At 46.6% G+C, this 13,086-nt stretch overlaps 4 protein-coding genes and 1 non-coding gene across 5 annotated transcripts; 4 read left to right on the forward strand and 1 right to left on the reverse strand.

Moving 5' to 3' along the window:
• Positions 1-4,312: 4,312 nt before the first annotated feature.
• Positions 4,313-6,404, forward strand: AKAW2_10046S (putative amino acid transporter; the record flags this gene model as incomplete). The annotated part of the gene is made up of 5 exons (XM_041687434.1): positions 4,313-4,782; positions 4,856-5,263; positions 5,316-5,485; positions 5,545-5,672; positions 5,730-6,404. 5 exons carry the CDS (start codon positions 4,313-4,315, stop codon positions 6,402-6,404), a joined length of 1,851 nt encoding a protein of 616 aa, XP_041536766.1.
• A 731-nt stretch (positions 6,405-7,135) lies between these two features.
• Positions 7,136-8,651, forward strand: DCW1_1 (glycoside hydrolase family 76 protein; the record flags this gene model as incomplete). The annotated part of the gene is made up of 3 exons (XM_041687545.1): positions 7,136-7,244; positions 7,317-8,020; positions 8,073-8,651. 3 exons carry the CDS (start codon positions 7,136-7,138, stop codon positions 8,649-8,651), a joined length of 1,392 nt encoding a protein of 463 aa, XP_041536767.1.
• Positions 8,652-9,083: 432 nt separating this feature from the next.
• AKAW2_10048S (copper amine oxidase) lies at positions 9,084-11,285 on the forward strand (the record flags this gene model as incomplete). The annotated part of the gene is made up of 4 exons (XM_041687656.1): positions 9,084-9,392; positions 9,447-10,026; positions 10,100-11,011; positions 11,077-11,285. The coding sequence occupies 4 exons, from the start codon at positions 9,084-9,086 to the stop codon at positions 11,283-11,285; spliced, it is 2,010 nt and encodes a 669-aa protein (XP_041536768.1).
• Positions 11,286-11,755: 470 nt separating this feature from the next.
• AKAW2_10049S (uncharacterized protein) lies at positions 11,756-11,984 on the forward strand (the record flags this gene model as incomplete). Its single annotated transcript, XM_041687767.1, has 2 exons — positions 11,756-11,786; positions 11,851-11,984. The coding sequence occupies 2 exons, from the start codon at positions 11,756-11,758 to the stop codon at positions 11,982-11,984; spliced, it is 165 nt and encodes a 54-aa protein (XP_041536769.1).
• A 615-nt stretch (positions 11,985-12,599) lies between these two features.
• Positions 12,600-12,711, reverse strand: AKAW2_t10002A. Its single transcript has one exon. It is a non-coding gene; the product is annotated as a tRNA-Leu (tRNA).
• Between the last annotated feature and the right edge of the window lie 375 nt (positions 12,712-13,086).

Here is a 13,086-nt window from a genome sequence, read left to right on the forward strand (position 1 = left end):
AGATATAAATACTCCCTCGTAAATTAATGATAGTAATAAAAACTTTTTATATATTATAAGTAAAAGTAAAAATCTGATTAATAACTTTAATTTTAAATATAATAATTAGAATATATTAAAGATTATAAATTAGAGTAAATTAATAATTAATAATATTTATTTTTATATAATTATCTAGATCTGCAAAGGTTTTAAGACTATTTTAAATATAAATAAAAATATAGAAATAATAAATAGTCTCTACTTTAGATAAAAAAGTTAAAATTATAAGATTTATTTTAACTTCTTTACTTTCTTCTCAGAATCTGATAAATATTGGTAGGTTTTAACAGATTAAATTTTTTTATTTTTAATAGAATATTAATTTACAAGATACTGGGTATTATTATATATAAAATATTATAATTAATTATTATTTTTTCCAGTGGGGTTCTTCTTGTGATTTAATATATTTTTTTAATTAATTAATTAAAGTAGCTTTGGAAATGCTTATATAATTTATAATTATTAAATTAATTATTATTTTATTTATATTTTTCTTTATTACTTTATAATTTATAATAATAGATAATAATAGTTATTATTTTATCTTATTTCTCTAGTAGATGGGGAATATACTCTTATATATAATAATTAAAATTAGATAATAACTTAATAAAGTAGGATAAAGTCTTTTCTTTTTTAGCTTAATAAAGAAAATATTACTCTAAAATATTAAGATAAATATAAAATTCTTTTAAATCTTAATTATATTACTGATAAGCCTGTTTAAGTTAGATTATAATATTTAATTAAAGAATAATAATATTCTAAATTAAAATAAGAGTCTAATCCTTGAATTAAAACTATAATTTCTTAAGAAATTATTTTATTTTTAGATTTTTATTATTAATAAAATAATACTATCTCTGCTTTTATACTGGATCTATATAATTAATAATAATAAAAATTTTATAATTTTTAATAAATATTTCTTGAAAATCTTTTAAAATATATATTTTAAATTAATAATCTATTCTTAGTACTTTTAGAGATTAAAATTTAAAATAAAATAAAAAATATTTTTAAACTTAATCTCTTCCTTATTTTTTTCTGATTTGGAAGAGAATTAATAGTATTTTAAGAATATTTTACTCAGGAAGTTATTTTTTTAAAAATAGATTATTTTTCTTTATAAATTAGTAATCTGTTCTAATTAATAAATATAATCTTTTAATTATTAAATTTTCTTAATAATAAGAATTATATTTAATAATAATTTAAGATTAATATAATTACTAGATATCTCTTTTTTTTTATTATTTTTAAAAAGTAGTATCTTTCTTAAGTAATTAAAATAAAAAGAATTAGAATATAATAAGATTTACTTATCAAGATAAAAAGCCTGTTAACTAGGTAAGAAATTAACTATAAAGTATAATAGATTAATCTAATAATAATAAAGATATTTATATTTATAAAATAGACTGATTCTTAAGAAATTAATAGCTTCTTACAAAGGAATCGGCATCTTATAGATGTTAGAAAGATATAAAATCTTTATTAATAACCTCATAACTCTTATAACCACTGTAATACGTTATTCCGATGCCCAAGGCCCCGATAGCTAGATTATTCTATCACATAAAAATAATTAAATTAAATTATTTGGGTGCCTTTATTACCATAATTAAGAAATATTAATAAAATTAGTATTAATTAATAGCAACAAGAATTACAAGAAACTTGTTAAAAAATGAGGCCTCTAGAGCCTTGTGTTGCAGCATGATTTCAAAAATTAGATTCCTGCACAAGTTGTTGTTTTTGGGGCTGATGGGGTTGGCGGCTTCCCGTTCCCCCAACTATTCTGCACTCATCCCAGCTCCCTCTCCCGCCAAATTCGTTCTAGGGATATTGTCGAATTCCCATTTTCCACCTTCCATTGCTTGATGTAAAAGTCCCATTGTACTTTTCCAGGACTCCGAAGTCACCCCAGAATACCCTTCACCTGATCAAGAGATGGTGTGGGGAGAGGGGGAGGTTGGTTGGTTAGTTAGTAACCCCCGATTTAGATCTGCGCCAGATAACCAACCAATTGCTTCACCATGATTGCGGTCAGCGTACTACAAAGGATTAATTTGCCATACGACCGGAATCCTGCGGCTTCCACGTATCGAAAAGCGGGAAGAAATTTGACTGCCTGTCCGGTGCTGCATGTTGGGGTTACACCAGTTGCGTTATATCGCCTATTAGTAAATTATTAGAATGCTGCAGGCGGCTCCACCCGACCAGAAAGCCCTGGAAAGTAATTTGCTAATTGCTTAGTAGCATATGCCCGAGCCGGCAATTAGTTGGTCTGGTTGGACTAATCCTTCAGTCCTCTCCATCCAACGCCATATTATCTCCACCCACTTATGCCAGGCTGGACTCTCTGATAGGGCGACCATTGTTAATGCTGCCACCCGGCATCCACCGCCACCCACCCAAAAAAGATGGTTGCTTTTACTCCAGACCCCAGACTGCAGCGTCTTGTCTCACTTCCCTACCCTGCCACCTGCATTTTGTTGCTCCCACATTTCCACCAAACTCCGGTCTTCCGTAAGCTTCAGCTGAAAGTTTGATCCCCACGGTCAAGTACCACACCACGGCGATTCCGATCAAAGGAACGGGGCGGAATTCCTCTGAAATCGCCACAACCAAGTGCGAGGTCTGTACCAAAGGCACACTTATTCTGCGTAGTGGACTAGATATCCACTTTTTATGTTGTTGGAGCCGATGCGGAGGCCAAGCTTCGTGCTTGGGAAACAAGCAACAGGCCAAGCAACGAGCGGATGGGGCTTAGAGCCACTGAGTGGTCATGCCGTCCATGGGACGGACTGGCCTCGATACTAATATAGAGGGAGTCCTTTTGATAAGCCCGTGTGCACAGGGCCTCCGGGTTTCTCTCTTGCCCTGGTCACCCATTCCTGGTTCATCCATTCGGTGACCCCCGAGACCGTCTCCGCTCTACCATACTTGGTAGTACCACTGTTAGGCACTACTATGTAAGTAATAAGCAAGAGTCTTTTTGGGTTACGTGCCGCTGTGGCTGGAACCAAACATTCCAGATGTAAGAGCGTGGCAGCCAGGCAGATCTATTGTGTAAGGGGAATTGGTCCACGAAATTCGGTAAAATTGATGGGAAGCAAGACAAGGGGGCGCTAGTGCAGCGGTCGCATGGTCGCTGTCCCCATCCACTCGGTTCTCCGTCGGCAATTTCAATCCTGTCTTTCCCCTGTCGTCCGTTCACTCTCATTGATTGGGTTACTTATGGATTATGGTAATGAGATTCGGTTCACTGGCTTCGGGGGTCGCCCTTATCTTCCCACAGCCCGTTACGAAAATGGCCTTTGGTCCGATATGTGCGCATCCACAACGGACCACCCGCACCACCTGCTCTTCCCTAGGCCAACATTGGCTTACGGTGTATCAGACGGTGCTTCAGACCGAATTTTGCGATCCAATGATTGATCTGCAGACAATAATCATGGTCAGGTCTCATTGGGCGCGATAACGTGCTTCAGCCAGGAAATCACACTCATGACCATCCTCTTTCCCTCATCATATCAGGTTTTTTCAACTAAGCTCATAGGCATCCGACTCCAGCCGCAGCAAGCCTGTGACCCTGGTCTAGTCTTGCAACTCTCCGAGCAAACGAGCGTGCCGACGGTGGAGTCGCCTGGTTCGTGGCAAGCCGTTCGTGCAGCCCACGGTTATCTGCTGTGTTACCCTCCCAACCAGCTAACTCAAGACGCCACCCCTCCTTCGGACCTTCGACAGATGCTCCAGAAGACCTCGTTGTGCCAATCAAGTTCCTGGCTAGTAGTGGTGCCCTTCTCGGAGTGGGGGGATGCAGACCGTTTAACTTTCCAATGGACCGTCAATGGCTTTCTGGATGGGTGCCCGCCGTCGCTCGAGCATCGCTGCTGTTGGCGTTTATTAAATTGCATCGATTATCAGTGCTGGATCAGCTCATACTGACGGCGATAATGTAGATACTAGCCCAAGGTGATCCATCGGATTCCGCCTGTTAATCCCGCTTCTGGCAATCCCATTCGTTTTTGTAGCTATTAGCTTGTGGGCGTTATCTCCCTGTCAGCCTCCCTTTGACTGGTCTGGCACCCACTACCAGCTAGTACTTTGTAGACTCGCCCCGTCGCGTGCTTGCTGTTTGGTCATTCTTAAGCTCCGCCGATCCCACCTCCCCAGTTCTAGATCTTTGCACACCCCTCAAATTCGTCCTCTACTCTCTCCTTTTTCCGGCGATTGTGTTCGTCGTTCGCCTCGCTTTACCATGGCTACCGAAATCGAGCCGGCGGAGATCCCTCCTGTGCTGGGAGTCCTCCCAGCATACGGACAGGATAGAGAAACCCACCTGAAGATGGTTCCACGTGCCGATGGTGCTCGCGCTCGGTTAGATCCGAACGTCACCCTCGAGGAGTACATGTACTGGGCCAATATTGAGCGTCAGCTGGAAGAGGAGGAGAACCGTCAGTACGTGCTGGAGCGTGGGCCTCTGACCGTCGGCAAGGTCATCCAGAACCGTTTCTCCAAGGGCGTCCACCATGACCGTGAGAAGAAAGGTGCCCAGAATAGCCCGCAGATTGATGGTGAAAAGGGCATGGTCGCATCTACGCCCTCGGACTCGTCCCTGGCTGTTAGCGATGAGGAATGGAGAAATGCGTCTCGCGCCCTCCGAACAGCCGGTTGGGGTACCATCTTCTATCTGATCACCACCGACGTACTGGGCTGGGCAAACGCACCGTGAGTGATTTCCAACCTGTCGAAACCAACCAGCATCTCGCATCACCTCTAACCAAGTGGCTCTGTGATCTAGGTTTGTCTTTGCAAGTGTGGGATACGGTCCTGCCGTGGCTTTGTTCATTGTTTTTGGTTGCTTCGCTGGCTTCAGTGGCTGGATTCTGTGGAGGGTGTTTCTAGAGCTCGACTCGACGCGCTATCCCTTGATCAACTTTGGTGACACCTACTATCGTGTTTTTGGAGCGTGGAGTCGTCATTTGGTTAACATCGGACAGTCGCTGCAGCTGCTGATGTCGGTGTCCGTGCTGGTTCTGGGAAACGGCCAAATCCTGGCACAGCTGACCAATGAGAGTATTTGTTTCGTAGCTTGCATGATCATTATGATGGTTATCGGCATGGTCTGTGGAAGCATTCGGTCCTTGCAACGTCTCGGATGGCTGACCAACGCCGCCGTCTGGTTGAACATCGCGGATTTCATCATGATGTCAGTTTTCCAGATTATTCTACCTTACCGGGGTATGCTAATTGGTGAACAGCATGGTCGCGGCTGGTGGCAAGTTTGGAATCGACTACAGTGCCGTCACACAGTCCTCCTTGATCAAAGCCATAGAGCCTGTCAAGGTCTTTGCGGGACCTCCCCCAAACCAGTACCAGATTCAGGCCACTGGGTTTTCGGGACAGTTCACTGGTGTTGACCAGATGGTTTGTGAGTAATCGGAGTTGAACCTTGTGCGTCTGAGAATAGCTCGGTTGACCATGCGACAGACAGTTATGGTGGCGCTATTTTGTTCATCTCCTTCCTGGCTGAGATGCGCCGTCCGTGGGACTTTTGGAAGGGGTTGCTGTGTGCCCAATTGTTCATCTGTTTGGTCTACATTTTCTTCGGTGCTTTTGTAAGATCCCCCACCTGGTGTTTATTGACAATTGGTATTTGGCTAACGTTGCCACAGGTCTACAGCTTCTACGGTCAATACTCCATCTCCAACATCTACAACGTTGTCGAGCCCAAAGGTCTACAAGAGGCAGTTAATATAGTCTACTTTTTGACCACTATAATCGCTTGCAGTACGGTTCCTCGTTTCTCATTCTTTACAAGAAAACCTCCGCTGACCAACTTAGTTCTGTACTTCAATATCGGCATGAAATCTGTCTACCAGCAAATCTTCATGGAAATTTTCAACTGCCCCGACATCTCCACTAAACGCGGCCGCTTGCTGTGGTACGGCCTCGGCCCAATTTACTGGATCATCGCCTTTGTGATCGCCGCTGCCGTTCCCAACCTGAGTGGAATTTCCAGTATGGTCGGCGCGGCCCTAATTCTCAACTTCACTTATACCCTCCCGGGTGTTCTATACGTTGGATTCCGGTGCCAGAAGGACGCCGCACTTCCGGGCGAAGGGTATGACCCTGCGTCTGGTGTAACAACGCGCCATGATTCGGGCATGCAGCGATACGTTCGTGGTTTCAAGAAGCACTGGATGGTGAATTGTTTCTGTATCTTCTATTTCTGCGGTGGATTGGCATGCTCCGGTATGGGCATGTGGGCTGCTATTACCGGTTTGATCGAGGAGTTCGGACCCGGTGGTACAGTGGCTACGTCGTTTGGGTGTGCTGCACCTGTTTAAGGGTTGTATTTGGCAGCAGACGAGAGTTATGCTCTTTTGGTAGAGCGAGCCATATTCTTCGTTCTAGATGGTGATGATAGTATAAATGTCTCATCTCTATATATATGCCTGTGATGGTGCCAAGTCACACGTGTCTCGATATGTATGTGATTGTAATGTTAATGCCATGATTTTCTATCATGTGTCTATATCCACCTCATTATGTTATTTTTAAATGATTATCAGTACTCCATTGGGATTTTCCGAGCATTAGTAACCGGCACTCTTTACATGGCCACTACTGCAATGCGGATGCTTGGTTAAAAATAGCTCGCTGAGTACTACTCTTTTCACGGATGACAGACATCAATCACACCTGGAGGATATTCGCGCCAACCACTGCTATAGACCGGAATTATCTTGGGACCCAACTACAAATCTGCCATAGCATTAGAACACGAATGATGATACATTAATAGGACAGTCTGGTCACGCCCCGGTTCTTGCTGCCTTCGAGTTTCCAAAAGTAGCATCCATTCACTGGCAATAATGAGGTCCTTGCTACGGCCCGCAGAAGGCCCTTGCATATGCCGTTTCGTGTTATTCCACAGCCAGTCTTAGCATAATGCTTCGAATTCACTGGAACACGCCTCCTCTCTAATCTCGTCTTTTCTTTCTCTCTTCCTGAACCTTCATTCCTAATTTTCTTGTCTTTTCGCGCGTTTTGCAAACAGCTTGATGGGTACGGTGTGATGATGCACATTCCGCAACTTCGCCCTTGGCGGTCACTCCTCATCTGTGTTGTTTGGTCTCTCCCTTGCTTCCAGGTCCTGGCGATCGACCTTGATCTCCAGAATGCTGGTGAGTTTCAAGGACCTTGACCAGATGTTGAACCTTTGTCGGAGGCTAATAAATTTGTTTGGTGTCAATTAGACAGCATCAAGAGCGTCGCAAGCGACCTCGCCTGGGACCTAGTCAGCTTCTATACGGGCAACAACACCGGCGATGTTCCCGGAAACCTTCCAGATCCATACTACTGGTGGGAGGCGGGGGCCTTCTTTGGCACCCTGGTCAATTACTGGGCCTACACCGGAGACACCACATATAACGAACTGACCGCGCAAGCCATCCTCCACCAGGTCGGTCCCAACCAAGACTTCATGCCCGCCAACCAGACGCGCACGGAGGGAAATGATGACCAGGCGTTTTGGGCGTTCGCTGCCCTGCGTGCCGCCGAGCGAAACTTCCCCAATCCGCCAGCCGATCAACCGTCGTGGTTAGCTCTCGCGCAGGCCGTGTTCAATGAGCAAGCGCAGCGATGGAATACGCAGAAGTGTGGAGGAGGATTAAAATGGCAGATTTACACGTTCAACAGCGGTTACACGTACCGGAATTCAATCTCGAACGGGTGTTTCTTCAACATGGCGGCTCGACTCGCACGATATACGGGCAACGCTACGTATGCGGACTGGGCAAATAAGGTCTGGGATTGGGTGACGGACGTAGGACTGATTGGGCCGGAGTACCATGTGTTCGACGGGACGAGCGAGGAGAACAACTGCACTGACCTGAATCATATTGAGTGGACTTATAACAACGGGGTGTTCCTGCTAGGGGCAGCACACATGTGGAACTACGTGAGTTGATGACCTGCTTGCTGTACAGGATATACAACTGACGGGACTGCAGACCAACGGTGACGAGAAGTGGCGCGAACGAGTCAACGGCCTTCTCCAGGCGCAGAACAGCTTCCTCTCTACGAACGAGAGCTCCAAGAACGTCCTTTACGAGGCCGCATGCGAAACGGTGGGGACCTGCCAAACAGACCAATTCTCGTTCAAGGCCTATCTGGTGCGATGGATGGCTGACACTGCCCGACTGGCTCCCTTCACCTACGAAACCATTATGGCACGCCTGCAACCGACAGCCAAGGCAGCAGCAGCCCAATGTGTGGGAGGTAAGACGAGGACATACTGTGGGATGCAATGGACCACGGGAACCTATGATGGCACAGTGGGCGTGGGACAGCAAATGGCCGCCTTAGAGGTGGTACAGGCCAACCTCCTGCAGGCCAACCCTGGTCCACTCACTCATACCACGGGAGGATCCAGCCAGGGGAACAGCGCCGCAGGGACACAAACGTCAGATTCGTCCCGAGATCCCAGTGAACTGCGCCCGATTACCACGTCGGATCGAATTGGGGCAGGGGTAGTCACCGGAGTCACGGCATGCTTGGTGCTTGGGGTCACGGCTTTCATGGTGTCATAGGAAAGGCAGAATGTGACTGGTCAATGACTGTCAATTCAACAGCACAACCATGTATGAGGCCCTGCATAAATATCAATTACATAAGAAAGTCTCTTCTCCTCACCGCCATGATTATCCAGATTCCGATTGGTGGTTGGCTGAGATAAGCAAGGCCCCGATAAGACGCCCAGGCTAGTCCCTGTACAGTAAAAGATACGCCGGGTCGGTCGTGCGGGCCAATCAGGAGCCCCTTTGACGAAGCGGAGGCCAATAGATTCCCAAAAGGGAAGATATGGCAACTCCCCGGGCCGCCTGTGTCTCCAATCGGGGTAATCTGGGCAATCTGGGCGGGGAGGAAAAAGTTATATAGCAGCGACCTTCTGCTGTCCCTTGTTCCTCCCTTCAACTTCAGCAGTGTCGAGAATATTTGGCAGATCCCCAGATATAGACACCATGGCAGTTTCACCACACCCTTTCGACTCCATCAGCCCGGCGGAAATCGTCCTGGCCACCAAAATTCTGGCGGCGGCTTTCCCCGGGGTCCCTCTACGGTACAAGAAGATTGATATCCAGGAACCCATCAAGAGTGAAGTGGTTCCGTTCATTGAAGCAGAACGGCTGGGCAAGCCCCTGCCCGCAAAGCCCACTCGGTTGCTGCTGGTTCTTTTTCACCGCATGGACACCATGGCCTTCTGCAAGGCATTGTTGAATGCCGACACCCGATCAGTAATCTCGGCCAAGGAACTGCCCAAGCATGTTCAGGTATGGCTTATGGCGTTCATCGACGTTACCTCAGAATGTCTCTGACCACAACAGGGACCTGGGGATCCAGACGAACTAGGAGAGGTCGAGCAACTCTGTCTCTCTCACCCCGCCGTGCAGGCCGAGGTGGCCAAATTGAAGCTGCCTCCAGGTGTCACCGTCTGCAATGACCCCTGGATCTATGGCACTGATGATCCCAATGAGACGCGTCGCTTGTTCCAGTGCTACATGTACATTGTTGCCACAGACCATCCCGAGAACAACCACTACTCTGTACCTTGCAAGTTCTCCCCTGTCTTCGACGTTCACAAGCGCGAGCTGGTCCGTATGGACTACCTGCCAGGTGGAGTTGATATGCAAACCACCGAAACGCAACCCTGGAAGCCGGTTGAGACCATCCAATACGCGCATGACCTGCTGCAGGAACCCTTGCGCACTGATCTCAAGCCTTATATCGTCCAACAGCCCCAGGGCCCATCATTCAATGTCGACGGAAGTGTGGTCTCGTGGCAGAAGTGGAGATTCCGCGTTGGTTTTAATAGCCGCGAGGGTCTCGTTATCTACAATCTCACTTATGATAAACGGAATGTCTTCTACAGATTGTCCATGTCGGAGATGACTGTGCCGTACGGTGGTAAGTCTAGAGCTATACTATTCTCTCTTAAGCTGCCCCCAGCAACCAGCCTCATACTGATGATGCGCTATAGATCCTCGTGCACCTTATCACCGCAAGCAGGCATTTGATGTGGGAGACGTAGGCTTTGGTGTCACAGCAAACCAACTCTCCCTGGGCTGCGACTGTCTAGGCCACATCAAGTACTTTGATGGCTACCGGGCTGATTCAAAGGGAAACCCCGTTTTGCTGAAGAATGTCATCTGTCTTCATGAGCAAGATAACGGTCTGCAGCACAAACATACTAACTACCGCAATAACGCCGCTACGGTCGTCCGCAACCGCCAATTAGTAGTGCAGATGATTTGTACTGTTGCAAACTATGAATACATCTTCGCCTTCATCTTCGACCAAGCCGCTAACATTGAGCTCGAGGTCAGAGCCACCGGTATCCTCTCTACCGTCCCCTTTGACAACGAGAAGCCCGGTACTACCGTTCCCTGGGGCACTAATGTCGGCCCTGGCGTCATGGCGCCTTTCCACCAGCACATGTTCTCTTTCCGGATGGACCCGGCCTTGGACGGATTCCACAACACTGTCTACTACGAAGATAGCGTGCCACTACCGGAGGATGAAAACAACCCCTACCTGGTGGGATACACGACCGAGCAGACAGTGCTCCGTACCAGCGGTACAGCAAACACCGACATCAGCCGCCACCGCGTGTTCAAAATCCGCAATGACTCCCACATTAACCCCATCACCTACAAGCCCATAGCATACAAGCTTCAGACCTCGCCCAGTCAGATGCTTCTCTCAAGCCCGAAGTCATACGGCGCCAAGCGTGCCGGCTTCGCGACCAAGCCCATCTGGATTACGAAGTACCGGGACGACGAGCTGTATGCGGCGGGCGAATTCACCAACCAGAGCCGGGAGAGCGAGGGCGTTGAGAAGTGGGTGCAGCGGAAAGACCCTGTTGAGAACGAGGATATTGTGTTGTGGCATAGTAAGTGATCCTTCTACTATTGTGTATTGCCGGTCGGCAGCAGGGCTAGAACTAACACATGACAGCCTTCGGCCTGACGCATAACCCGCGCATTGAAGACTTCCCCGTCATGCCCGTCGAGCGCGTCAGCGTCATGCTAAAGCCCGACGGATTCTTCACCAAGAATCCCGCATTGGACGTGCCGCCTTCGACGCAGTCATTCAACAAGTCGACGTTGCACCCGGAGCCAGCAGCCACGTGCTGTGCTCCTACGGAGAGGATGGGAAAGTTGTAGATGGATGACTGATTCATGAGAGATGACGATCTATGACAATACCTTTCTGATGCTCTTGTTTATAACGAGTACCCAGTAGAATACTGAATTTACGCTCATCATGTTTAAAACAAAGCACAAAGCGGGAGTCCACTCCATAAGTAGTGACTATGACACCAATTCCCCCAAGGTCCCTCCACCGTCACACTACCTCCACTTAGCCCTATATACATACCATCCTGATGCTATCTTCACGTATACTCCATCCCCAACACCAAACTTGCATCATTGAACCCCCACGCACCTCAACTTCCCCGCAAGAGACCGGTCGGGTTTCTCGGGGATCAGTCCGGTCGGCGATTCATCATGACTAAGCAAGGGACTGAGCAGCTATAAATCCGCCTCTATCTTGAGTTTATCTCCTTCCATCAACTTCCATTTACCCCCGCAACCCCTCATATTCAACAACAAGACCAAGACCTTCTCTCAAAATGTGCATGAAAGTGAACTGCTCGAACTGCAGTATGTTGCACGTCCCTTCCACGGCATATCGCCGCCAAGTCATGATACTAATGAATACATTCAGACAAAGCCACCTGGTGGGGCTGCGGCGCGCATATCCCCTCCGTTCTGGACTCGGTTCCGGAGAGTGAGCGCTGCACTTGTGCGCCGAAGGTGGTGCGCGATGGAAAGGAGTACCCGCCTAAGGCGGAGAAATGACTATCTGCGGGGTGTGTTGTTTGTTAAGTAGATTAGAAGGGGGGTTGGTGATGATGTTATGGGATGTTGGTGGGGCTAATCTATGTTTATCTTGGGATAGGACCGAGTGGTAGTGGGTGCTAGATACGGATTATGATTCATACAATGTACTAAACTTTTTTCTCTGTTTTGGTGTGTGGTGGTGGAGTTAGTAGATTTGATGAGATAGATGTCGTCATGAAGTACTTGTGTTGAAATGAGACATGTAGCTCGTTGCCGATGCGTGCTGATGTTAGACCTTTGATCCTGGGTGTCAGCGTTCCGCATGTGTATGTATAGACCAGAAGTAGAAGCATGACCGGCAAGGGTGTCTTTACTCCGTACGTGTTGGTTATCTCAGGGGATGAGGATGTTTGGGTTTGGTTATATTAGTTGGTTTGGAAACACAAAGGGATAGGATGAAAACGGAAAAACTAAGATGAGCATTATTTAAAAGCATGAGAGTAGTGGACGATCAAAAGAGCAATTAGAAAAAAGCAAAGGATAGAATAAAATAAAATAATATTTGTTGTTGGACTTAATGCGGACCGACGAAAAGGTCTGCAATGCCTCATGTGCGGAGGCGCAAAAAAGGAATGACAAGAGTGGGATTCGAACCCACGCCATCTTACGATGATCAGGAAGCTGTGAAGCTGGGTATTAAGGTGGACCTTAACCTGACGCCTTGGACCAACTCGGCCATCTTGCCTTGGATGAAAAATAATATATATTTTGTGCTATATTAACATAGCCCTTCATAACACCTGGTCGGCCATCTACCTTCCACTTGATGCAGGCCTGGAACTCATCAGCGCTGGGATTATCACACACTGAGCATTGCATATTTCAATTTTCCAGTAAATTATATCACTATCCTTACCTTCTTGCTCATGTGCGGCCTATTTTACAACCAATGACATGGCAGTTCTATTCACAACTAGTACTACTAATATATATCTATCGGTCCTACACAGTAAGCACTTCGTATTGAGAAAGCCAGGGATGATAGCCACCACTCCAAAAACCAAGTGGATCCGATCGGAGAACTCCGTGATCGGGGGAACATGAAAACAACTAGCAATGG

The sequence above is a fragment of the Aspergillus luchuensis genome, chromosome 1, assembly GCF_016861625.1.
Source record: "Aspergillus luchuensis IFO 4308 DNA, chromosome 1, nearly complete sequence".
Lineage (NCBI taxonomy): Eukaryota > Fungi > Ascomycota > Eurotiomycetes > Eurotiales > Aspergillaceae > Aspergillus > Aspergillus luchuensis.